This window comes from Ornithodoros turicata, unplaced genomic scaffold (genome assembly GCF_037126465.1).
Source record: "Ornithodoros turicata isolate Travis unplaced genomic scaffold, ASM3712646v1 ctg00000850.1, whole genome shotgun sequence".
Lineage (NCBI taxonomy): Eukaryota > Metazoa > Arthropoda > Arachnida > Ixodida > Argasidae > Ornithodoros > Ornithodoros turicata.
This window is the reverse complement of record NW_026999405.1, coordinates 520,105-547,477: the sequence shown is the minus strand read 5'-3', so window position 1 is coordinate 547,477 and position 27,373 is coordinate 520,105. Positions and strand designations below refer to the sequence as shown.

The 27,373-nt window shown below is 44.7% G+C and overlaps 1 protein-coding gene across 1 annotated transcript in view; it reads left to right on the top strand.

Annotated features, from left to right (window-relative positions):
- The window catches only part of LOC135375313 (nose resistant to fluoxetine protein 6-like), an 85,328-nt gene that overhangs the window by 6,995 nt on the left and 50,960 nt on the right, over positions 1-27,373 (top strand). The window contains exon 2 of the mRNA XM_064608054.1: positions 20,357-20,592. Coding sequence (XP_064464124.1) covers positions 20,357-20,592 — 236 coding nt within the window. The remainder of the gene's footprint in view (positions 1-20,356; positions 20,593-27,373) is intronic.

Below are 27,373 nucleotides of genomic sequence, written 5' to 3'. Positions count from 1 at the left end.
CAGTACCAGGACCTTACACTCGGTACCCTTTATTGTAACTTTTAGCAATGTGTAACCTTTATATAGACGTAGATTTCCAAATATCGTAGGAGAATGTGCTCTAGATCTTCTAAAGCACCGCATGACAGCATCTGGGAGAGTCAACTTGTCTCGAGCGGTAGTGCCACTGAGCTCTAAAAGCCACACCGAGTCGCATCAGACGAATTAATGCTGCCTCTTAATGAGTGGTGTTTCGTGGCATGCGGAAACGGAGCGTTGGATCAACTCTTCTCAGCATAGATAGGGGGGGGGGAGAATGTCAGTTGTTCATTGACGGGAAGCCAGGGGTGTCACAAGGCGTCGAAGAATGGAACGGCGGTCTCCTCTCAGCAGTGCAATACTTCTTCGCCTCCTGGAGGGGAGAGCTGCGTCTGTCGGCCTGTTCATTCCACACGACACCACAATAGGCTGGAACCTACTGGAGAGCCATCCTGTGTCCTGCTTGGTACACAAGGTGGTAAGCTATCCGGACATTCGTCACTGGGATGCGCATGAGCCTCGTATGCCGCAATTTTCAATAGCTTGCAGTGCAGATTCTGAGTCAGTGAAGACTATAACGGAAGAATAACGGAAGAAGTGGAAGGGAGCAGGCGAGCTGGTACATGATAATACGAAGGGAACCCAGAGACAGGGGAAAGAAAACACGAAACACACACGATCTCAGACACAGCAACCCCTTTACTGCAATACTTTTACTCACAGTAAAAGGGTTGCTGTGTCTGAGATCGTGTGTGTTTCGTGTTTTCTTTCCCCTGTCTCTGGGTTCCCTTCGTATTATCAGTGAAGACTACCCATTCCCGCGGGGTAAAGTCAATGATGTGCTGAAGAAAGAAAAGGATGACATCGATTTCCGCAGCTGTTGATGAGGTTGGATGCAAAAGGCGTCGTCCTTGCACTACGCCTTCGGATGGTGGCCGAGACTGGGAAGTACGCGGGTTCGAATCCAGGTGCCGTCTGTGCTATCAGGAGTTTTTCCTGGGTTTTCCTCGGACGCTTTCAGACATATGTCGGCACAGTTCCCTTAGAAGTCGGCCCCGGACGCACATTCCCCCAAGGCATCAGTCGCGTGGCGTTGCTCATCTCTGTGAGGCCGACAACGGCAAGCCCTTTCACCAGTACTACCACCACCAGCTTCGGATGGTGTGAGGAATGCCGAGGCGGAATTGCAGTTTCTGGATGCGTTATCTGCTGCTGCAGATGTAGAAAACTTCTCGTCTACCAGGGCATAAAAACGGGCTCGAAGGATTGACATGGAACCTGATCCCTTCGTTCCAGAAGGTTCGGAAGACTAACGAAGGCGGGGGTACGGGCAGCGTATGACCCGGGTAGAGGTCTAATAATGCCCTGGCTTTGCGAACATATTAAGTAGCTACGTTAAAGTTGTTTATAACGTTCGGAGTTAGTTCAGCGGAACCATATCTCCTTCCAGGGCTAAGGGCTCGGTGTCTTCCTACCCTAATCTAATCTGTCCACATTGTACTTCATCTCATCAGAGAAAATCCTGAGCAAGCATCAAATAATTGCGGGTGCAGACATCATATTATCCTATTAACCGAGCTGCAGGTAAACCTTTTCATATTGTTATTCTTCTTGTGTAACGTTAGTGAGGTTCAACGGCCATAGGAACTTCGGCCAGGGTTGAACCGGGCGAGCCATCCTAAACGGTCTCATATTTTTAATAGTTTTCTAAAGGGTACTAACTAGTAAAATGCGGTTTGAGTTTCCACACACGTGACGTGATGTACCGGTTGTGTTTTACGTGTACTGCTCCGGGTTTCGGAGGCAAAAAGATCGGTGGTGTTTTCGACTACTCAGAGCTAGTAAAGAAACGCTGATTGGCCGTGAGAATGATTAGCACGTGGAACAGATATCCCTTATGTCCTCACTCCCAAATAGAAGGGAAAGTGCAAGATGTATTTTTTATTTATTTCGCCTTCCCGTTTTAAGAGTATACCTATTTCGCCCTATATCCCCCATTACATTATAAAAACAGAGCCTTCACCGCATAGCACGCTCCCAACCGACCATCATCCTGAACGTCTCAAGCGCGTTAATGATGTTGCTGCTATACTATAGCCATAGTGCACCAGCTTGTTCTTCCTTACACAAAAATGGCCGTGGATCACGGATGGAGGTTGACCACCACCAACTACTACTACATGGATGACGATTTCATTAGGTTATTCACCGCAACAATTGCGGTACTATACCGAGCTACACAGCTACATGGGTAAACCAGGCTATATAACTATGTAAAATTGATGTATAGCTATGAACCAGTATGTACGTTCCCTTCTGCATTCTTTAACTTCATCGTCGCCACCCGTGATCGACGTCCTTTGCTAACAGCACGACAGCCGTGTGATAATCTGTCGTTGGCAAAGATTTTCGCGTTGACGTCCCGCGTGACAAACGACGTGGCAATCAGGACGCACGCCTCAGTGACTATCTCTTCCCTACTATCTTTCTCTCTCTCTCTTTCTATCTCTTTCTTTTTTTTTTAAGGAGTAGCAAGCCGGCACTTGCCTGGCTGACATCTCCTTTGTGTGAATAAACATATACCCCCACCCCCCCCCCCTACTATCTATTCTGTTGGGCTGAGTTGCTTCGAAGCTGCCCTGCATTCCCGCAGGGAAAAATAAAATATAATAAAAGCTCGTGCCATGACAGGTGATGGAATATCTTACTTTTAGTAAAAATGGGTTGGTTTATTATTATAGGTCGACGCAAATAAGCGCGAAACATAAATATTATTTCCAATGCGTTTGAGCGACACTTCACATTTCGTTAGCTTTCTGAGCTCGAGAGCTGAAAATTGTAAACTGTGTAGAAATTAATTACGCCTCGTCTAGAGTGAGGGCTAATATCCCGCTTACGGCCACAAACAACCGACTATACGTTCCTGCCTACGAAGGGAGTGAAACGTAGACTAAGATTATCTTGGTCCCCGTCTGTTTACGTGCAGCTTCTACTATTTGCCGCCGAATGCGGGTCACTGACCGATATTCAATCTGACCTGCAGTATACGCGCAGACCGCCTGTGGCTGAAGTCGCAATTCCACTTGCATTTTCGGACTGCTTGACCGGGCAAGGTATATAATGTACGGTTCGGAAACGAGGAACATGCCGGTTTCTCACATTGTCATGGGGGGGTGGTGAAGAGAACTGCGTCTTGCGCTAACGGAGAGCACGGCTTATATGCGTAACAGGTTTTGGAGCAACAATTCGTTGGCACGCGGCGCGCAAAACCGTTGGCCTTAATATCCGAGAAAAGAAAGCTGAACAAAAAAGAGAATTCGAGTAAATGAGAGAAAGGAGTCTGGGCGAAACGGAGGGGGCCTCCAGGCAGAATCTCAGTGTCCTGTAAAAAGAAAAAGAAGTGCCAGAGAGGAGCTTCGGCAAAGACTTCCCGACACAACTCACCGATGGCAGTAACATTGCTCTTTCCTATACCGAGGGTAGCGAAGATAATACTCGCTATATCTTGGAGTTGGTGAAGGAAAGGTGCGGAGCTCTAGACCGCCGGGGCCATGTTTCACCAAAAACGAGATCAAGGGTTGCTAAAATTTGAAGTTAACACTCAACCCTTTTGTCACAGGCGTTAATTCGTATCATGATGAATGCTGTAGTGACAATATAGAGTTTTAGCAGACCGTTGATAACGTGACTTGCGTCGAACCGTATCAACCGGAACCAATCAGTGGACAAGATTCTGAGTCACGCACCACTGCGATTGGTTCCGATAGGCACGATAACCTTATCAACGGTATACTAAAACTCACTATTAACTCTATTTAGGGAAGCATACGCTGTTAAACATGAACTATCTCGAATGATATCGTTATCTGCCCTGATTTGTTAAAAACGAGAAGCGTACGCCATTTTCGTGACACTTATGCTGTTGATAATTGTCATAAAAAAACGTACGCTTCCTGTTTTCAACAAATTGAGGCAGATAACGATATCAACAGAGAGGATGATTGGCTAGGAGCGTGCTATGCGGTGAAGTTCATTTCTAAAAGGGTGTAGCATGCAGCCGTTTGGTTGGAATCGTTCGCATATGTTTGCGCGTTGTTGGGCGCGGTGCAGGCTCTTCCTCTAGGTAAATTGTAGCGATTTTCCAAGCAGCAATGTCGAAAGGCGAAGGAGATTATTGGTATCCGGGAATTTTTATAATGTAAAAGAAGAAATATTCGGGTCACATCTAGCGACCTCAGGCAAGCGCGTACACTCTTACAAAAAAAAGGTGGAGTATATATAGCTAACCTTTTACGAGGTAATAGTTGTCGCATATGTTGTGCCTAAAAGGTTTCAAAGTTCTACTGCTACCTACGAGTGATAGGGTTACCGCTTCTGATTCGGTGACCAAGGGGGGCGTACGCCTTTTTGTAGCAATTTGGATATATGATAATTGCTTTTACCACCCTTTTACGCCCTTTATCAGACGCTATGTTGTCCTAGATGGTAACTATAGAAGTTACCACCTTTTCACACCCTTTTTTTCTTAGAGTGTAGCGCAGTCAAGCCGACATATTTACCGGCTACACATAACTGCAGCTGCACCTGAAACTGCCTCAACTGTAAAGATGTCGTCATCATGCAAAATATTTTCGCTTTGCGATGAGTTATAGCTGCGCCATGAAATTTACAAAACCGGTCAGAGACAGCGACCGCGGATGACTGACATGATCTACTCCACACACCAAAAAAATAAAAAGAAAAAGAAAAGGGAAAAGAAGAGCAGGAAAAATAAAAAATCGATCATCGCGTGGCATGGAAAAGTACCTGTGCCTAAACTCACTGTATGTAGCCACGTGCTACATTCAGTGATTTTACCTGGCCGTGCCTCTTTTCCCCTTTGTTTCTTACACTCTTAAAAATGAACTTCACCACATAGCACGCTCCTAGCCAACCATCATCCCGGGTGATATCGTTCCCTCCCTTGATTTATTGAAAACGGGAGGCGTACGCCTTTTTGTGACACTTATGCAGAAATGTTAATCGTCACAAAAAGGCGTACGCCCCCCATTTTCCACAAATCATGTGAGAGAACGATGTCACTCGAGATGATGGTTGGCTTGGAGCGTGCTATGTGGTGAAGTTCATTTTTAAGAGTGTAGTTCCAGATCCGTGTATCCCTATACACAGGTCTGCTTTGTTCTTAGACACACGCGCCATCTATAGGCACTAGTCAGAGGGAGCTGTGGACCCTTGATCGACAGCGACAGCCGTAGTGATTTCATGCGTAAGGTCCTGGTACTGACGCGCCGTATCTATACATCTTCACGTGTCGGGTTTTAGTGCGTACGGTTCCGTGTTCCGAATTTTCCACGTCGGTTTTGGCCCTATTAACCCGTGAGAACACTTCTGTGGGAGTGGGGAGGAGAGAGAACATTTCTCCGCACGTAAAATATCTCCCGGAAGAAGTTTTCGGGCGTGGAACATGCAAGCTAGATAACTGCGTAACTATCATGAGACAATTGATGTTCTGAGGCTGGAACACAGAACGGACAACTAGAATAGAATAGAAAGGACAAATGCATACAAATCCTGAAGGGTCGGTCAAGATGTGGGCTCGAGTCCTACAGCTGGCTAACCTTTTCAGTGACTTCCATCTTTCATCATTAACTAGCATGGGCAAATATACTTTTTGTTTCAAGTTAAGTTCCCATTTGACCGGAATTAGACTCCCCGTACCCGAGGATCGCACTGAGGAATTACCCTTTTTCTGTTTCTTGCTGTTCTCTGAACTAGACGGCGCAACGTGACGATGAGTCCACTGGTTGAAGAAGAAGCAAGAACAGTGGGATGAGCAGGGCCCACGCACTCCGATTACCGGTCATAGCAACACTAGTTCCCCAGCTTGAGGCACTCTATTCACACATATGTTGGTCCTTCAGGATAAGGCATTTTTGTTTGTTCCCTGATAGAAGTATTCCCCCTGCATTACAGCCGCAAAATTTGGGTCCGAGTATATGCGATGATTACTGGTGCGTGACACACAGAAGCTTTAATTTTAGTCCATCATATTTATTCATCCTGCCGAAAGGACGACGTACTTTGTAATTGTTTCATGCTTGTTGCTGCTTTATAAGTCCGCAGTTAAGTGCTCAACTGGTCACTAAACTCCACATCCCTTTCCACATATCCGGGAGTTACAACAAAGCCGATGAAGGCGATATCAAAATCCCGCGTTTCTGTGAAGTACAACAATAAGGAGAATACGGTTGGGGGCAACCTTTATTTAAAACCTTAAAACGAGCCTTTCGTGCAGAGCTTGAACTTCATCGTGTACAGGCTCTGCACGAAAGTCTTATTTTAAAATAAAAGTTGTTCCTAACCATCTTTTCACATATTCTGGAAGGAAGAATTATAGCTTTCTTCTTATTTTTCTCTGGATGTAGGTAGTTTCAAATGAGTTGCTGCTTTCGAATGTCGAAACTGACCCAACGCTGCTTCACGCTGACTGGTACCAAGCGTTTATGGCGCGTTTGTCTCTAGGGGGTGCTGGCACCGAAAGAAAAATCTACTGCACGGTGCCTATATCTCCTTGAGATGTGCCGCTGTACGTCACGAGTCACGTGCCAGGGACCACGTTGCGTCACGACGCTCCTTCGTTCTCCGATACCCTCTTTTCCAGATTTTTACGGAAGTCGTTACAAGCAATTGCGTTACTAGTGATAAATTACTTTTTCGAATACTTTTGCGAGCAATCGATTAGTCTTCAGACAAGAAAATTTTTCAAGTAGTATGATTACTTTCTTCGGGTAACGAATTACCGAGTAATCCATTAGCTTTCGACTAAGCTTTGTTCCGAAGGAAGGAATATAAGGCAAGCCAGATGAATGTAGAAGCTTTATTCATAGACGAAACCCACCCGTAAGCTCCACCACAGCCTTTCCTATCTACTTTTCTTTTCACTCCTATAACTGGGAGTCATTATAATACAGGATTCCGTACATGCATTTTGAGTAGGTGCTTGCATATTTGTAGGTACAGTAGGTCAAGCGTCAGACATAGTACGTCATCTGGAATTTCCAAGTTAGAATATAGTGCGGCTGAGCGCTTCTATTTTGAAGACTTCAAGGGTCAACGCCTTGGAAGGAGATGCACAGAGAGGTTGTTCAGAACAGTGAGGTCGTAGTTCCGATTGCCCTTCCCATCTGACAATGCCTCCTGATTTATCGTATTGGCTACAGATTTTCGGAAATGTTTATGGTGATGGAGAGAAAAGACGAAAACAATGTGTCGTTTAAATGCATAATGTGTATACATAAAAATAAGCTCGTATCCTGTTCAGAGGCGACGAACTCCAATTCCAGAAAGCAGGTCAAGTTATGTGTAATTTAATGAACTTTTATTGTGACGTTCATTCGGGAGACGTCTCGTCTTCGTCTTCGCCTAGAGCTCAGGCTTATTTGCCATGAAGTTTATCCACCAGCTTGCCTGTCTATAGACTTGCGTCCTGGGCCGACTTCAGGAGGAAGTGTACCGACATTCGTCTGGAAAGTCATCCGAAAACCCAGGGAAAACCTCAGACAGCTCAGCCGGTGACAGGATCCGAACCCGTGTTACCTCCCAGTCTCGGCGTGGAAAACTATCATACTAGCCGGGCGATTTCATCTCAATTCAGGCAGGGCTGTACCCTTTGCATCCTCGATTTTCTTTACTCTTTTATATGTGGTAGCTCTGCCTTTATTATGAACAGGAGCGTTGTTTACAACTTCCTGAACGAAATAGTTCAGCAGAAAAAAAATCGAGAACATAAACGTGTAGAAAGCGCTTTTTTGCGATTTGCGTTTTTTCGCAACTTTGACGTCGCGTATCCCCGCCCAGGTAAGAGCAATCGTCCAAATATTTTTACTACTTATTGACTATACCACAGGCTTTCAAGCTAGAGGACAGTTCCATCTACTGACGTCTAGAAAATTTCATACAGAGGTCGGAAAAGTGCTCCGTCGTCACTTTAGCGCGATCTTTGACAGGTTATTTCTCCACCTTCATTTTAAAGTAGGGCACCGCAAGTTATACCATCGGAGAGCTTAAACTCTCCTCTTTCTAACGGTGCCTAGAACACATCTCTAGAGCCTTTTGTTAAAGTACCGCGAACATTTCAATCATAGTAGGTACGAGAAAATTGGCAAATTTTGCGTAGCTCTTGTGCAAAAAGGCCATCTTCGATTTTTAAAATCAAATGTGTGCTTGAAGAACAATGCATAAACTTTCTAATGATATAAAATTTAGGCTGCGTAAACGCTCCGTACGCAGGTTACCGCGCACGTAATCTACCCTACTTCTGACCGATCGTGTCATATCCCATAGCCTCCTTAGGCATGCACCCACTTACGTACCAGTCAATGCACGGCTGACAACTGAAACGAAAGTTTGTAATTTGTATATTATTTGAAAACAAAGGTTACAACAGAGCCGCTAACATAGTTCCAGCAGCCGTAATGGCTGATGGTCCATGTAGTTTGATAGCATAATTGCATTATAATAAGAAGGCGCGTCAAAGTCAGTCAAAGCTTGTGTATGTGTGTGTTCCTTCGTCTGAGTTTGTTTCCCCTCGGAAAGAAACGGCGACGGACTGCGGTTCCCACGGCGCGTTTCTTCAAAGTAACCTTAAATCCTTCCAGAAGGTCACATTTGTTAGTGCACCTAGGTGGTTTCGCGAGGCGGCGACAGTTGACCTTATCTTGTTGTGACGCCGAGGCCCTCACTAATGAAAATGACCTTACGTGGCCACGCACAAGGGCCGAAATCTCCAAAGTGAAAAGAGAGACAGAAAGAAACGTAAAGAACATAAAGCGTAAAGCGCCACGGACACGCAATAGCGTCGCATAATCTGACAGTGTATAGCGTAATTCTTTACACTTTACGTACCATCGTGCTAAAGCAGACTGAGAAAGTTATGAAGAGCGACTGAAAAGTGTGGTGGCGTTCACGACGATTCATTTGTAAAGGTTAGCTCTGAGTGTGTCATGCACGGATATTTGTCACCCGGAGCACCATACGCACCCACTACGAAGTTGCGTTAGTTTGCGGGCGTCGTAACCTATGTACGGAGCGTTTACGCAGCCTAAATTTTGTATCATTAGGAAGCACATGTATTGTTCTTCAAGCACACATTTTATTTTAAAAATTGAAGATGGCCTTTTTGCACAAGAGCCACGCAAAATTCGTCAATTTTCTCATACCTACTATGATTGAAATGTACGCGGTAGTTTAACAAAAGGCTCTAGACATGTGTTCTAGGCATCGTTAGAAAGAGAAGAGCTTAAGCTTTCCGATGGTATAACTCGCGGTGCCATACTTTAAAAAGAAGGTGGAGAAATAACCTATCAAAGACCGCGCTAAACTGACGACGGAGCACTTTTGCGACCTCTGTATGAAATTTTCTAGACGTCAGTAGATGGAACTGTCCTCTGGCTTGAAAGCCTGTTGTATAGTCAATAAGTAGTAAAAATATTTGGACGATTGCTCTTACCTGGGCGGGGATACGCGACGTCAAAGTTGCGAAAAAACGCAAATCGCAAAAAAGCGCTTTCTACCCGTTTACGTTCTCGATTTTTTTTCTGCCGAACTATTTCGTTCAGGAAGTTGTAAACAACGCTCCTGTTCATAATAAAGGCAGAGCTACCACATATAAAAGAGTAAAGAAAATCGAGGATGCAAAGGGTACAGCCCTGCCTGAATTGAGATGAAATCGCCCAGCCACTATGCCACGCGGGAGCTGGTGCCGTTTTATCGATTCCGGTTGTCTTCCCCGTTTTGTAGGACATGGCTCCGTGCGCCTTTTTATAACACTTAACATATTTCTATAATGTCACATAAACGAGTTTCTCGACAAATGGGAAGCCATAGCCCTAACACTCGGCGCAATGCTCGGCACACAATTCGTTCTCGGGTGAAGTTCACTTTTTAGAGTACGCTGTTAAACCGGGAATTCACAACACAAAACGTTTCCATAATTTCGAACCATACCAACCATAATTTCGAATAATACAGTTCTGTCACCTTAATTGTTGAGGACAGGAGACAGAGTGACATGATTCGGAATGTTGGTATGAGGTGAAATCCTGTCTGAACAGCGTGCCGACACCAAGCAAGAAAAGTACTCTTAAGCTTCACAACATAACCCGCTGGAGGCCAACCATCGCAGAGAATGATACCGACCTTTATTCCTCCTGATTTGTGGAAATCATATGCCGTACGCATTTTTTGTGGCGAATAACAAAACTACATTCGGCGTGATGGATGGCTGATATCTCAGTTCAGTTCAGTTCAGTTTATTTTTTGCACCAAAAGATGATGCTGGGGGGACTGGGCAAAAAGCAACTGAAATGTGCGCGACAAGGACCAGCCTCCCTGCGTTACATCTGGCCAACAGCTGCGGTGTTGGGAAATGCATAGAATACAATACAAGACAAATACAATACGAACAATGTACAAATAAAGATACATGCAATTACATTAATGAAAGTTCAAGGTATAGAACAGAAAAAACTGAATATCACAGCCACTTCTACATTTCAAATAACAACAGCAACAACAAGTACAACATTCCAAATAAATTGCCAACACAGACATTAAAAGGGCTCTATAGGTATTACATTGAAAGTACTTGCGTTACATAATTAAATCGCCTCCGACAAGGAGGTTTGCGAAAAGATGAACGTTCGAAGATCTTGTTATGCGTTCCGATATACTCTTTAAAAACGGAACTTGACCGCATAACACACTCCTACAGCCAACCACTATGCCAAATGACGCGGGAAGCGCACGCCTTTTTGTGACAAATCAGTAGCTATGGCCTGGTTCTACCAAATGCTGGTTAAACTGTCAACAAAATCCGTAATTTTACTCACAACTCTGCTACTGGCATATGTGCCGTAACCTAGTCATTACAAACGATTCGTTTGGAGTACACACTGCACTTATTCGATGAGCGAAAAGAATGACCCATACATTAAAGGGATATCAAACTGATAAAGCACAGTCTGGAATTGTGCAGTGTGAACTCCAAACGGATTCTGTGCAACATATACGGGGTGCGTCATATAAGACTGACCAGAATCTTTATACGAAAACTATGAGAGCAGCGTAGATGTTGTTTTTGCAGTTGAGTTCTACGGCCAGGCGGACATCCTCTCTCAGAAAGTCTGCGACTACAAGGTTCCTAATTGCCTAAAATTCATTAATTAATTAGGGGATTTCGGGCAAAAGCGAGAGAGCAGATTGAGAGACTATCCTAGTTGGAAGCCGTTTCACGCTTAACAAATCCTGAAACACGCACGTGCGTTATAGTATCGATCCCCGAATTTTGATATGCAAATGGACGAAACCGAAACCCGTCGACCGAGAACGCGGGGAGTACAGCGCTTATTGCACGTCAGAAGGCCACGTGATTTGGAGCGGTGGAGATAATTGGTGCGGATGCCGCTCAGCTGGCCAGATAAATCGCTTTTGGGCCCAGATAAGCCTCCGTCGGCGTGGGCGATGCGCTCCTCAAGTGCGCTTTTTCGATTTCGGCTCATTTGCATACCGAAATTCGGGGATGGATATTTTAGCGCACGTGCGTGTTTTAGGATTTTCTAAACGTGGAATGGTGTTCAACGTGGACAATCTCTCAATCTGCAATCTCGCTTTTGCACGGAATTCCTTAATTAAAAAGTTAGTTAACAAGATTGATATTAACGTTGCCTTTTAGTTTGAGGGGAAAACACAGGACGAGATGAACAGATAGACTCACGAACCAGCAATGAAGCTTTAATACACAAAGGGCAAGGGAGACAGGGGGAAAAGAAATTGTACACTCCGGCATCTCAGCGTATATAGGTGTATATGAGGCGCGTAATACGAACCTCTTAACGGTCGGTGGTAGCATCGATAACTCCACAAGGGAACGTGTGTACTTGCAAAGAATGGAAAGGTATTCCAAAGCAGTAAAAATTGCATAAAGAACGATAAAAAGTAAAAATATCGGTAACAGTAACAGTAAAATATATAAAAATATAAACATTCAAGCAAAACTCAGGAGTGAATAAGGTACGGAATAAAATGTGTTTGAGTCTCTCCCATGGAATTAGTCAAGATTAAAGAAGTTATCCGGGGCTAACGGGGCTAAGGAGAGTGACTAAGCGTAATAAATTTTAGGTAATTAGTCATCTTGTAGTCGCAAAGTTTCTTCCAGAGGATGCCCGCCTGGCCACACTCTGAAGGTTGCGGCACGTAGGCCGGCAACAGGGTTACCAGTCACTTGTGCATGCAGTAAAATTACGGAATTTTTTTATAGTGTACTGTGAACCAAGACTAAGACTAAAACTGCTAAATTGCTGAAACTTGATGTTAGCACTCAGTTCTTTTTTTGCAAGTGCTAGCTGGTGACGTGATGAACGTTTCAGTGACAAATAACTACACTCTTAGAAATGAACCATAATCTCGAATGACATTGTTCTTGCCTCTGATTTGTTGAAAACGGGAGGCGAACGCCTTTTTGTACCGCTTTTGTACCCTTTTTGTACCGCGTACAAAAAAGAAAAAAAGGAAAGGTGGACGCCTTCCGTTTTCAACAAATCACGGGCGACAACGATGTCATTCGTGATTATGGTTGGCTAGGAGCCTGCTATGCGGTGAAGTTCCTTTTAAGAGTTTACCCATAATGAAGAAGAGTAATACCCTACACTCTAAAAACGGTACTTCCCCGCATAGCACTCTGTGCGCCATCTGAATGGCATCATTCTCTTCCTTATTTTGTCGAAAATAGGAAGCGTACACCTTTTCTGGTACAATTGTGTCCTGCATAATGATCACAAAAGAGGTGTACGCCTCCTGTTTTCAACAAATCAGGGGATAAACGCTGTAGCTATGAAAGATGAAAGACACTGAAAAGGTTAGCCAGGTGTAGGACTCGAACCCACATCTTCTGGATTGCCGGTCCAGGGCTCTACCAATTGAGCTAAGCTAACACGCCTATTCAGCGACTTCCAGGATGCGTCATCTGAAGGAACAAACCACCCACTCTCTCTCACTCATCCTCTTTCACTCTTACATTTTTGCTCGCTCATACACACATTCATACGACGGGATTGTCGCAGGCGGCAACTGTTGAACATGAAAGAACTGATGTTCTAAGGCTGGAACAACATAGAAGGGACAAACACATACAAAGCCTCAATTTGCCTAAGAAATTAACGATGAAAGATGAAAGTCACTGAAAAGGTTAGCCAGCTGTAGGACTCGAACCCACATCATCTGGATTGCCGGTCCAGGGCTCTACCAATTGATGATGATGATTGATGAGTACCAATTGATGTACCAAACTGATGTACCAAATGAGTACCAAATGATGACTACCAATTGATGAGTGAGAGAGAGTGGCTGGTTTGTCCCTTCAGATGACGCATCCTGGAAGTCGCTGAATAGGCGTGTTAGTTTAGCTCAATCGGTAGAGCCCTGGACCGGCAATCCAGAAGATGTGGGTTCGAGTCCTACAGCTGGCTAACCTTTTCAGTGACTTTCATCTTTCATCTTTAGTTTCTTAGGCAAATTGAGGCTTTGTATGTGTTTGTCCCTTCTATGTTGTTCCAGCCTCAGAACATCAGTTCTTTCATGTTCAAACGCTGTAGCTGTATTTCGAAGTGTAGTTATTTGCCACGAGGAGGTGGTGACGATTCCGGCTTGCCGTGTTGACTCCGCACTCTCAGAACAGAACTTCACCGCATAGCACGTTGTCCGCTAACCATTGCCACGAATGATAGGGTTGCCGCTTCTGATTCGAAGAGTGAGAGGGGCGTACGCCTTTTTGTAGCACTTTCGATATATGATAATTGCCACAAAAAGGCGTACGCCCCTCTCTCTCTCTCTCTTCCACTCACCCTATCATTCGTGGCAGTGGTTGGCGCAAAATGTGCTATGCGGTGAAGTTCTGTTCTGACTGTGCACTCGTGTGGGCAGCGTCACGGCTGTACAGCCACACTCTTAAAAATGAAGTTCACTCCTAGTCAACCATTGTCTCGGATGATATCGTTATCTGCCCTGACTTATCGAAAGAGGGAGGTGTACGCCTTTTTTGTGACACTTATGCTGTTCATAATTGTCACAAAAAAAGGGGTACGCCTCCCGTTTTCAGCAAATCAGGGCAGATAACGATATCACTCGAGATTACGGTTGGCTAAGAGCGTGCTATGCGGTTAAGTTCAGAATGAATCAGAAATCAGAAAAATCAGAATCAGAAATTGAAAGTGCAGAATGAAATGGTATCATGCGAGTTGAGAAGAAAGGGTTAAAGGCTAAAACCGCAAAAGGCTTTCCGTTTGCTCTCTCCTCAAGTCAGGAACGATAATTAACCCCGAATAAGTGAATATGTCCACTCAAGTGACTTTAATGAACTAAAGCACTCGTGTTTTCGTGCAGCGCTGTGTGGTTTCAGATTCAGATTTATTTGACAAACACAAAATTATACAAGAGGTTACAGCATACACTCTTAAAAATGAACTTCACCACCTAGCCTATTTTGTGCCGTACATAATGGGACAAAATAGGCTCCGCCTCTCGTATTCAACAAATAGGGTGCGAGAACGCTGTCATTCGGGACGATGGTTGGCTAGCAGCGTGCTATGTGGTGAAGGTCATTTTTAAGAGTGTACATATAGGGGTCCCGTTGTTATCCACTAGTGTGGGGACCCCCGATGATTACAAATCTTGGAAAGAGACAACTCAGTTAACATATAGAATAACAAAAACGATACAGGATTTACGATTAACATGGGTAACAATGAACTAGAAAACATTTAACACATTTCTAGATCAAAATTTCTATGAAAACATTACGTATTATGAATGAAATGATCGAGCATTTCTGTAAAGGAAGGAAATGTAGCTGTGTTTCTTATATTTTCGGGTACAGTATTCCACAGTTTCGATGAGAAGTAAATAAACCGAAAGACACCATACTTTGTTCTGCATTTTGGTACTGAGAGAAGATTCAGGTGAGATGATCGAGTGAATGCAGTGTTAGTATTGTAGACGATGTCGATGTGTGACGTAAAAACCTGGTTATGTAGTAATTTATACGTGAGTAACAAAGCGCGATGCGTCACATGTTTACCCACAGGTAAAATGTTTAACAGAGGGTACAGGTGCCGGACGCTTTCATTGCGTCTAATCTTTATTATGGTTCTGATGCAGTTATTCTGGGCTACCTGGAGATCGTGTAGTGATGATTGGTAGGTTATGCCGTAGACAAGCCCACAGTATGATATTCTCGAATGAATCAGTGAGTGGTAAACAATAAGTAGTGAGGACAAAGGAAATATGTCACGGAGCCTAAATAATACTGTGTGTTAAGAATAGATACTTTTACATAATGAATCAATGTGTTTTTCCCAGAAAAGTTTGTGATCAATGGTGATTCCGATATGTATGGACCTATCGAAAAATCGTAGGTTTCTATTTTCTGTTGTGAGGCGTTTATTTTTAGGGTGGAAAATGATGCACGTTGTTTTATTGAAATTAGCTATGAGTTTATTTTGGATTAACCAACAGGATAGTTGAAGCATAACGTTGTTTGCAATGTTATATAACTCATCAACGCCTTTGATGGTTATAAAGAGGGAGGTGTCATAAGCGTACAGGACTGATTTACAGGTTAAAATGGAAGGCGGATCATTGATGAATACAGGAAAGAGGAAATGACCTCAAATCGACCCTTGAGGTACACCTAACGAAGTGCTCCTGGTGTTCGAGTTAATTTGTTGAACGTTGACATATTGGCTTCTTCCTGTTAAATAGTAGCTCTTTATTAAGGTATATAGTGGTATGTCCCGCTCTCCGTATCGATAAAATTTGTGAAGAAGCAAGTCATGATAAAACTAGATCAAAAGCTTTGGTTAATCTATGAAAACCCCCATAGTTAATAATATATTTTTAATGTTCCGTTTAATAGCTTCCGTTGTGTCTAATAATGCTATTTCCATCGATTTACCTTTTACAAAGCCGTATTGTTGAGGTGAAAGAAGCATGTCTAAATTGAAATAGTGTGGTAGGTAAGTGTTGTAAATAGGTTTGCCGGGCTGAATTGAGTGTAGAGAGGAACGGAACGGCCAATGAAATGCGTTCAGAGTACATTGAAGCCAACGTAAGCTTTTTTGTACTGCTACTGCCAGTAGAGTTCGCCGTAACATCTGCTTTTAGAATGGGGCATGGTGGATGGTCTCCCAGCCGCTGCGTGTCAGTAGATACAGAGGAACTGCTTCTGACTGTTTATTTTCGTGTCTATCATCTCTCCCATGACACCAGCTGCAAGCTTTCTAATCCCTCGAAATGCGACTCTATTTTTACAGTAGTCTCCTTTCGAGATAGTCACTTAGTTCGTGTAGGTGATGTGTGTTCAATCAGAGAAACGTCGGCCTATATCTGTCATTTCGTACCGGTTTGAAGTGGACGATAAGCTGTTCTTTGTTGCAGCCTATAGATCGAAGGAGGATTATTTTTTAACAACTAAAAAGAAGCGGAGGTACGTATTTTGAAGGACGTGCGCTGACATACGTAGACAATACGTATGTCTACGTACCAGAAAAAAATATAGCACGAGTCCAGTATGGTTCCGGCATTGCTTTGTAAAAGAACCTGAGGCGGGTTAGTGATTTTGTGATTCAGCTGTATGCGGCTGTAAGCTATGTAAGTGCAGATCTCAAATGCAAGTCACGAGTTCTAAGTTGGGGTAGTTGGTATACTGACATTTTAATAAACAAAGTAACAAAAAACACGGAGACACGTGAAACTGTGCGTGTGTCTCCCGTGTCTCCGTGTTTTTTTTTTCTGTTTTCTTTATACAATGTCCCAAATGCAAAGTTTCGTTCAGAGGAGTGTCGTAGTTTTTTTAGATAAACGAGGCTTAAACTTAAAGAGAGGGGGGCACACACGTGTGGGAATCGTCACGACTATAGCAAAAAAAGAAAGAAAGAGAGAGAGAGAGAGAGAGAGAGAGAGAGAGAGAGAGAGGACAAAGGGACAAGAGAGTTGATGAGTTCAAAGTGAGGCATAGGCAGGATGAACGATACTGATGGGACGGAGGTGCACTGTGGATGAGATGTGCACTATAGAGTGGTCTTTCCGCGAGGCCCGTTTCTTCAAGGAAACGCACGAGGTTGCGAGTTCCTGTAAGTCGTTCTGCATAAGGACCTTCGGGGAAGAGAACGTCCGTCACTCTTAAAGATAACTTCACCGCATCAGCAAATCCCAATCCCAAATGACATCGTTTGCTGATAACGTAGGACGTGCGCGTTTCTGTGGCACTTTTGCGGATATGTTAAGTGTCACCAAATGCGTACGCCCAGAGATTTCCACAACTCAGGAGTGATAACGGTATCATTCTGTGCATTTATCGGCCTTCAACGTGGTATGCGGTGAAGTTCTGTCTTAGCGAGGGCACACTCTTAAAAATGGACTTCACCACATAGCGCGCTCCTAGCCAACCACCATCCCGAATGACAACGTTCTCGCCTCTGATTTGTTGAAAACGGGAGGAGGAGCCTATTTTGTGCCGTGCATAATGGGCACAAAATTGGCTCCTCCTCCCGTTTTCAACAAATCTAGGGCGAGAACGTTGTCATTCGGGGTGATGGTTGGCTAGGAGCGTGCTATGTGGTGAAGTTCATTTTTAAGAGTGCAGTTCTTCTAGGAGCAGGCCCTGCGCTGTTAAAATAGAACTTCGCCACATAACAGGCTCCTAGCCAAGCACCGTGTGGTTCTGTATCCCGATGTGTTGAAAAAGAGCCGCCTTTCTTGGACATGCATAATGTGTCCAACATAGGCCCCGCCACCAGTTTTCTACAAATCAGGAGACAGAATGGCATCAATCGGAATGGTGGTTTGCTAGGAGTGTGTCATGTGGTGAAGCTCTGTTTTAACAGTGTGTGCTCGAGGCAGCCTTGTACAAGATACTCACAAATAGTATTTAAGTTGAGTTGCTGAGTACCGTGCTAAAAAGTAACCGAGTGGAGTATTAAATATCCAACCTTTAAAAGCATTTAATGCAGAGCACTAAAGCAGCTGGTTACTTTCAAGATACACTGGCGTCACAGTTGGAATTCGCTAGCGAAGAGAATACCGGGTGAAGTTGAAAATGGCATTACTAGAAAGCTTTATAAGCTCGCATGAACAACTACTTTTGAAGATTACTCTTCCATAAACTGCCCCGTCTTTTCTTTTTTAAACTAATTAACATTAATACTGAACAGGTGCTCTACAGAAACGACATAATTTACTGTCGTTTTTCTTCTTACCGTTGCTTTAACGTCATAAAGAGCTATGACTATATTATCTCGCTACGCCATTTCTAGAATTTTGGCTTTCTTCTCTCCTGCCTGATAGGGTGTCAATGGTTTACCGGGCAAGCTTTATCCGCACATCCTTCAGGACAGCACATCGCCTCGTGTACGCCCCCAAAACCAACTCGCTGAAGGCTACTCCTTCCGAAGAGGAGTGTGGCCGGATATCTTGGACGCTAAAGCGTATGTACAGCACAAATCGCATTGCCAAGACAAAAGAGGATTTTCCGCTCGACCTCCGTCTCACGCATAGATAAATATTTGCGATGTAACTTGGAAAACCAGTAGTTGTTGAAAAAAGTATTCAAGTTAGATTACTAAATTCTGAACGTTGAAAGTATTTGCAAGATACCAACAACAACAATAAATGAAAGAGAAGTGATGATGACACGGGATGTTTCCGCGTGGTATACACTCTTGAAAATGAACTTCACCGCATAGCACGCTCCTAGCCAACCATCATCTCGAATGATATCGTTATCTGCCCTGATTTGTTGAAAACTGGGAGCGTACGCCCTTTTTGTGACAATTATGAACAGCATAAGTGTCACAAAAAAGGCGTACGCCTGCTATGCGGTGAAGTCATTTTTAAGAGGACTGTTAAAATAGAACTTCGCCACATAGCACGCTCCTAGCCAACCATCATTCCGAATAATATCATTCTGTGTCCCGATTTGTTCAAAACAGGGGGGAGGCGCCTATCTGGGACAAGATAATCTGTCCCAGATAGGCGCCTCCTCCCATTTCCCACAAATCAATACACAGAATGATATCATTCGAATGATGGTTGGCTAGGAGCGTGCTATGTGGTGAAGTTCTGTTTTAACAGTGAGTGTAGCCACAGGACCCTACCCCACTTCACAGCGGTTAATATGAGAGGATGAACTATGATGAACGCGAAGCGACGACAGGTCGGAGTTCTGTTTAGAGCTCTTCGCGGGGTCCAGTGGCTTGCATGAAAGCAAAAAGGGAGCGAAGAGCCCGGCACTGATGCGCAGGAGAGCTCCATGGGCCAAGTACTTTGGACAAGCTGAATGGTCTATGGTCAAGGAGCTCAAGTTGGCGTCGACACACCCGGCGTTCACTGATACACCGATCGCAGTTCTCGATGATATGGAGGATCGTAGCTGGGGTGTGTGACAAGCTAGGCACAGCGCCGTGTTACTGTAACCCAGCTTAACCCACAGGGGTGAAGACGACGTTGAGTCGTAGACGCCGCAGAAGTGACGTAAAGCTGCGAGGGAAATCACCTGGCTTTTTAAACGATAATGACGGGTCTACTGCATGGAGGAGTGACCATTGAGTGATGTCACGGAGCCATTGCTGGCGGGCCAAAGGGTGACACCAACGTAGACAAGTAGAAGCGTCTATCTCCGTTGGAGCTGATAATGGGCACGGCTCTGGAGATATGGTGGGCCGCCGGCGCCGCCAAATCTGCCTCCTCGTTGCCCTGAATGCCAATGTGCAAGATACCAAGTTACTCGCAAAAGTAGCATTTAAGATACGCAACTTATATGCTCTATTCAAGTTACTGCACAATTCTGGTACGAGGTACACGACCAGTTCTTTGTTTTCGCTTCTAGGAAATGTGAGGTATCTTTGTTATCTATCTATGTTATCTATTATTTATCTATATCTATTATCTATATCTTTGTTATCTATGTATCTACGACAGTTATAGCCCGAGGAAAGGGCCTGTAAATAAGGCGATCTGGTGATCATTTTTGGAGTAGAAGTCGTTTTGAGTAGAGGTCATTCAAGTAGAAAAGTTCCCGTTTTCCATTGCTCTATATGGGGGGGAAGGAAAACGCTGTCACGGCGGGGGACAGATTGCATGGGGACAGATTGCTGCGAGATTGTTCGAGTACGTAACGAACTGCAAATCAGCTAAATCGAGCTTATGCATAACCGGGTCTAAGTCTCTCGATTTATGATGTTTTTATTCTGTGTCACCGATCATTTTCTAAAGCTCGTTTCTTTGACAGTGGTGGATTCGTCAGGCAAGCCCACGGATGGTCTTTTAGAAGGGACACTGGCTTTCCTCGGTGCTTTCGACGAATGCTTGGACACAGTAGTGCTGGACGAGACGGAAGAGGCGCAGCTTATCTTCAGGGGTAAATACTGCACTGCCCAAGTGGCTCCCAAGTGGTCGCTGCAAGAGCTCTTCCACAACGACTCCCACGCACACGCTGAACTGGCTAGCTATCTACCAAAGAAAGAGGTAAGCACTGTGGCAATGAGTTCAACACCAACATACTCATGAGCACAGAAATAATATGTGATGTGTAGACCTCGGATCTTCAGGTAAATGCCGATTTTCTTCCACGAACCCGTATGCCGTCTTGTCGATACAGGAGCACGAATTGAGTTATATGAATCTCTTATAAAAAATCCTATTGTGCCTATAAATGCCTATTTCGACGTTTGCGCCTAAAACGTCGTTTTTCCCGTAAAATGCCTAAATTCATCTTTTCCGTTCTTTTTTTTTTTCTGTCTACGAAAAAGAACAAGACGGGACGCGTTCGACCGACAATGTTGTGCTATATATTCCGTCTCAAAAACAGCATTATTTTCACCGCTGCCAAAAATAACACAGAGCAAAACATCAGAGCTAGTGGAAGAAGTGAAGAGCAAAACCGAACTATAGCGAGAACGACGCGTTCCATTGACGTCGGTCGTCCTGGCACGTGGACGCAGCACAACTCATTGCAACGTGGGCTCCGCGGACGGTCGCAGGCATTGCACGATGCGGGAAATAGAGACGACCAGGCGAAGTCCGGTTAATTCGTGGATCGAGAGTTTTCACTGCTACACCACTGACTGACGAGTGGTGCTCTGTCAGTCGTGCGGAAAGCAAGTGTAAGTACAGAGTTTGCTTCCGCGCGCTCACATTCGGCAGTTCCGTTCCGTAAGATGCACCGCTGTCTAGCGTAAGGATCGGTCCGCGATTTGCAGGTCCCGTGCGAGAAAAAATCTCGCCTAGAGAATCATGCTGCTACAGCCACGCACAAGTTAGCTTTCCTAAGGATCGTGCTCAGGATGGAAGGAAGAGTGAACTGCACGCCGATTTGTGTACGGCAGTTGTTGCAGCAAACATACTGTGGGTAAAGCCCGAGAACCCCGTCTTCAAGACTTTCTTGGAGAAGTACTGCAAGACGAACATTATGTTCGAGTCGACGCTGCAAAAATGTTATTTGGGTTGAAACGTTCCACGTACGAAGAAGTACTGAGTACCATTCGTTCTTAAATAGGAGAGTCCTGCATCTGGATTATGGTGGACGAGACGACGGATGCATATGGGCGATATATAGCAAACATGGCGGTCGGAAAGTGAAATCCAGATCAAAGCAGCCGCCCGTATTTGATATCCTGAAAGCTACTGGAAAAGACAAACGGCGACCGACACGGTGGCTTACTTTGTCAACGATTCTATGAAAGTTTTGTATCCATCTGGAGTTACGCATGGCAAAGTGTTGCTTCTCTACATTGATGCTGCAGCATATATGCATCGTGCCACAACATTGCTAAAAGTATTCTATCCCAGACTGATTCACGTCACCTGTCCCGCGCACGCTTTGCGTCGTGTTGCAGATGAAATCAGGAACAATTTCACAGACATGAATAAGCTGATCTCACCCGTAAAGAAGGTGTTTCTGAAGGCCTCTGCAAGGGTGAGGCCCCCAAAGACAGGCTACCCGACACCCTACTTCCCCCGAACCGATTTTGACGCGTTGGGGCACGTGGCTGAGAGCGGTTGAGCACCTCCACACGAACTTTTATGAACTTATGCGCGGTTATACAGCAGTTCTCGAGGGAGGAGACCGATAGTGTGACACGCGCCCAAGACATCTTATAGTTGACAAAGATTCCTGCTGAGCTCGCGTGCATTTCAGCTAACTACGCTTTCATCGCCGGCGGCATCGCGCGTCTGGAGGCATCCAGACAAGCTTTCTGCGATGCTCTTGCTATAGTGCATCCGCACAAAAGCGAATCGACACCGTGCCATTAGGTCCTGTGAAGGATAGTGTTGCGCAAAAGTAAAATATGTACTCGACAGAAACCTGGGATTTAAAACCTTGCTGTCAGTGGCTGTCGTACTAGCTGGAACTGGGTCAGCCACACCAACCGACGTTCGTCCTGCGGACATTCCGGCATTTAAGTTTCCACCGTTAACGTCGGTGGATGTGGAACGCACCTTTTCGGCCTATAAGCTAGTACATGGCGACAAGCGCCGGAGCTTTACACCGACAAATATGGAAATGGTGCTTGTGTCGTACTGCCTCTACAACTACACCTGATGAATGCTTTTTCATTCGTTTAACTGTTCTGTGAACATTCCTTACTTGACCCAGTTAGCCTCACTTCTTACCTACTTCCTACCTTTAGTTAAATAAACTTGATACTCAATAGAGTTGAACACATTTGAAAAGTCTGTACCGGAAGCGGAGTTTGCGGGAACCTTCGCGTGACCGTTGAGCCGAAAGGTGACAGACTGAATTTTATTGAGCTCAAAATGGGACTTTTATTGCCTTTTATGGGCGCCTACAACGGCCACTTTTTAGTGCGGCAACATCCGAGGTCTAGTGTTGTGCCAAGGACAAAGTTGTGAGGAACTCGTTACTACTAATGGTATATTTCTTTACGTCTATTTACATATTTCCTTACTTTCACAAACAAGGAAACCCGAAAACATTGTCGTTTCAAAAATCGTGAAGTTGCATTAGATCGAGTTATGTGTTAATCGTTCTATTTTCAACGATAATTAAGCTCTCCGGTATTTCATTAGTCAGTCTTTTCTTTTTTTCTGCGTGGAGTAGAGAAATATATAAAAAAAATAATGCACAGAAAAACAACAACAACTTTATTTCAGGATGATGGCTGGGGAGTTTCACCGCCGGGGGCGATACTCTACCCCATTGCTGGAGGTGAGGCGGGGAATGAAATAATGAGTTCCGTCACAATAAGGACCGAAGTCCTGTGGCGTCCAGATAATGCAGAGAGATTGGTCAGAAAATATAGGAACTCTTAGTTTGTACTCGTGTGTTGTTAGTTGTAAACTAAACGGAGTAGGACGGCTAAAGACGGGACCTCCGCCCTATGTCTTGTCCGTAACAAAATGTGCAAGAGCTTCGATGGCCAGACGGTGCAACGGTGGAGTACAATTTAGCACTCTCAAAGTAACTTGCTGTAACCTTACATGTGGATAAACACCAGCAGGGACGTTGCCGTTCGTGGCAGGGATTTTTCAAGCACCCCCCACAAATTTTACAGCTCCGCCCAAAGGAGAAAAAAAAAAAATCTGCCAAAAAGAAACAAAGGGGAAAAAGAAATGCAAAAAACAGCAGGTTTGGGCCTCACATGCCCTTACAGAATCTCAACATGCCGTGACATGAAAAGATCCAAAATGCTTGGATCTTACGCAGAGAGCCGTAGCGATGGGGGTGGGGGGGGGGGAGCGAATGCGGGAAAAAAAAAACAAATCTGCCCGGCAAGACTGTCATCTCCGTGACTCGAGCGATCGTGTTTGTAGCACAGGTACGGTCGTAAACAAAAACATCTTTACGATGCGCGCATGCGTCAGTTTATTCATAATTTATATTAAATTAAATTCATAATTTAAATATAGGAAAAGCTATCTGATGCCGCGCTAGTACACATATATGGCATAATCTAACACCTGAGTATGTTTCCGTGAGCTGCTCAGGGATCAGAACCGGTATTTTTTTCGGTCCGGTTCGGGTTCGGGTTCAGGCATATTGGTTCGGTTCGGGTTTAGCTCTGCTGAACCGAAATGATCAGCTTGAACCGGTTTAGGTATATCGGTTCGGTTCGGGTTCGGCTCAGGGAGAACACCCCCCTCCCGCACACACACAGACAAAAAAAAATCGGTCAGCGGTCGGAACATTTACAGGGATTGGAACCGTTGCTTTTTTCGGTCCCGCTTTAACCGGTTTATGGGCAGCAATTTTGCTACATGAAAGCGAGCTTACGCTCACCGTACACGGTTGTAAGAGAAAGGCGTGACATAACCGTTCCAGGTGAAAAACCTTCCAGGAAAGCAGGTGAAAACACAAGACAAGTGATAAACACATTTATTATTTACCCGATATTTAAGGTATTGTACTCTTGTGGTCGTGTCCTGAAAACGAAAAGCGAAGTGCTGGAATCTTTTTGGCAGAACCCGGTCAGCGCCCTATTTTGCTGCGGAAAAAAACCGGCGCTACAGTCACAAACTTTTACCCCCATCTGGCATCGTACAAAAAATCAGAGTTCGAGGTAACTCGTTACAAGTAACTCGTTACTGTAACTAAGTTCCTTTTTTTGGTAACTTGTAACTTAACTCGGTACTTTTGCGCCGTGGTAACTTTCAGAGGAACTCGTTCCTTTTTCAGGTAACTTTACCAAAGTAACTTAAGTTAAGTTCCAAGTTACTTTTTACTGGCTTTTCACTCACGTCCACATGTTTTCTTGCTTTCTCTCCAGTTCCTTCATGGCATTTTTTTGCCATAAAAGGCGTTATTCAATCAATGACAGTATTTTGGACAGGAAGTAAGAACCGCTGCCATTGAAATGAAGCATGGTGCGCCCACAGGGAGTAAGATGCGAAGCGTTCGAATAGACCTCTACCAAAGAAAGGTCATCATGACATTGGTAGACAGACTGAAACCGAAACAAATCGGAAGGAGAGTGCTGGGTTCCACGAACGGGTACTTGTTCGCTGCCTCCCATTGAAGGAAAAGCAGGACCGAGGGTCGCGTCCCTTTAAGGGACCATATCATAATCCCACCAAGACCGTGGCCTTCGGGCTTGACCTTGCATGTTCACCTCTAGCTTCGAGCGTAGTTTAACTCCACCAAATTTGTGGCGCTGTCGAACACTATGACGTCATTTATTTACAAACAGGTTCTATTGTTGTACATAAACGAAAACGATCTAAGCGTGTTGCACTCCTCTGCAGGCAACTCAAGGTCTAACTCAACTGCTCACGCGCGCTGCACCTGTATAATGCTACTTTGTGTCCGAAGTAACTTGGAAGTAACTCGTTCTTTTTTTAAGTAACTCAGTAACTGCGAGTTACATTTCAGGCTGAAGAACTTCGTTATTAACTTAGTTACATTTTGCACACGGTAACTTAACTTGTAACGAGTTCTTTTTGACGGGTAACTTCTCAATCTATGCAAAAAATAAACAAACAAACAAAAAAGGTGGGTCAGTAGTACAATTAGTTCACCTCTCAACCGATTTCCGAACCGGTACCTGTATAATTTTTTTTCGGTTCAGTTCCGGTTAGGTTCACGACAAGCAAAAAAATTGTTCGGGTTCGGTTCGGGTTCGTCAGAAAATAACGGTTTTTCCGGGTTTTCAGTTCGGATTCAGTTCCGGTTCCGCTCCCTGGTCCTGCTCCGCTGCGCTCGTGTAACAGTAGGTTCGTTTCTCCGTGCGTCCTTGTATACGTGCATTATAATGCGCAGTTCGTCCACTTTTTGGATTAAACAGGAGGCGACGTTCACATCTCTAAACTGTAGACCAAGACTAACGCGTGTGAACAGATGAGTGCAATGTATCCCCTGTTGCTGGCCCCGCGGAAAAAGAAAAAGGTTTCGTCATGGCGAGACCGGCCATAACAGCGTGAGTGTTAGCGAACGAGCTGTGCACCAACTTCTATCAACCATCCCATCAACCTCCTTTTTCCGCAGCTTTGCGCTCATTTCCACGGGCTCATTTCCGCGGATTTTCGGCGAATTTATTTCGGCAACGGCCATTGCATTACGAGTGGGAGTATGTGCTATACTAAGTAAAATGACCACGAAGAACCCATTTCCGCAATGAAAACGTTAGGTTGCCTTGGGAAATTTCGGAGTTCAATTCAATAAATTAACTTTTCGTCAATTGAAATGAAATAAAAATGCTACCGATATGTGGCAAAAGTTATTGACAGAAAAAATTCCCTCGACCGCATGTCTCTCCGGGGCCGTTTTCTACAATGAATTTCTGACATAGTTGGCGGACCACCCTGTAAGACATCCAGACTGTGAGGGCGAGCAACGTAAACGAACGTTCTCTGGATTTAACTTATATCTTTCCAAACTTCGAACTCCCCCAGCGGTTCTGGTGATAAACTTTTTGCACGACTCCTTCCCTGCGTTGATCAAACACAAGGCGATGCCCTTTACAGTAGCGCATATCTGCATTTTTCTGCACCGTGTAAGCAAGATTACTGAATGACGCGTCGCCATACTCTTTGCGCAGCAGGTCTTTACATACGGTATCACAGGGGATGGGAGACGGTACACTCTTAAAAATGAACTTCACCTCATAGCACGCTCCTAGCCAACCATCATCTCGAGTGATATCGTTATCTGCCCTGATTTGTTGAAAACGGGAGGCGTACGCCTTTTTGTGACACTTATGCTGTTCATAATTGTCACAGAAAAGGCGTATGCCTCCCGTTTTCAACAAATCAGGGCAGATAACGATATCACTCGAGATGATGGTTGGCTAGGAGCGTGCTATGAGGTGAAGTTCATTTTTAAGAGTGTACCTATTTGGATGAATTTCGTCTTCTTCTTTTTAAACCGGCATTAATTCGTTTTCATTCTACGGCAACAGAACCGAAACCGAATCTGTCACAGACGACAACTACGCTCTTAAAAACGAACTTCGCCTCATAGCACGCTCCTAGCCAACCATAATCTCGAATGATATTGTTATCTGCCATGATTTGTTGAAAATCGGAGGCGTACTCCTTTTTTGTGACAATTATGAGCAGCATAAGTGTCACAGGGTGGTGGTGGTGGTGGTGGTGATAGGGCTTGCCGTTGTCGGCCTCACGTATGTGGGCAACGTCACGACTGACGCCCTGGGGGAATGTGCGTCCTGGGCCGACTTCTAAGGGAACTGTGCCGACATATGTCTAAAAGCGTCTGAGGAAAACCCAGGAAAAACCTCAGACAGCACAGCCGGCACCGGGATTCGAACCCGGGTACCTCCCAGTCTCGACG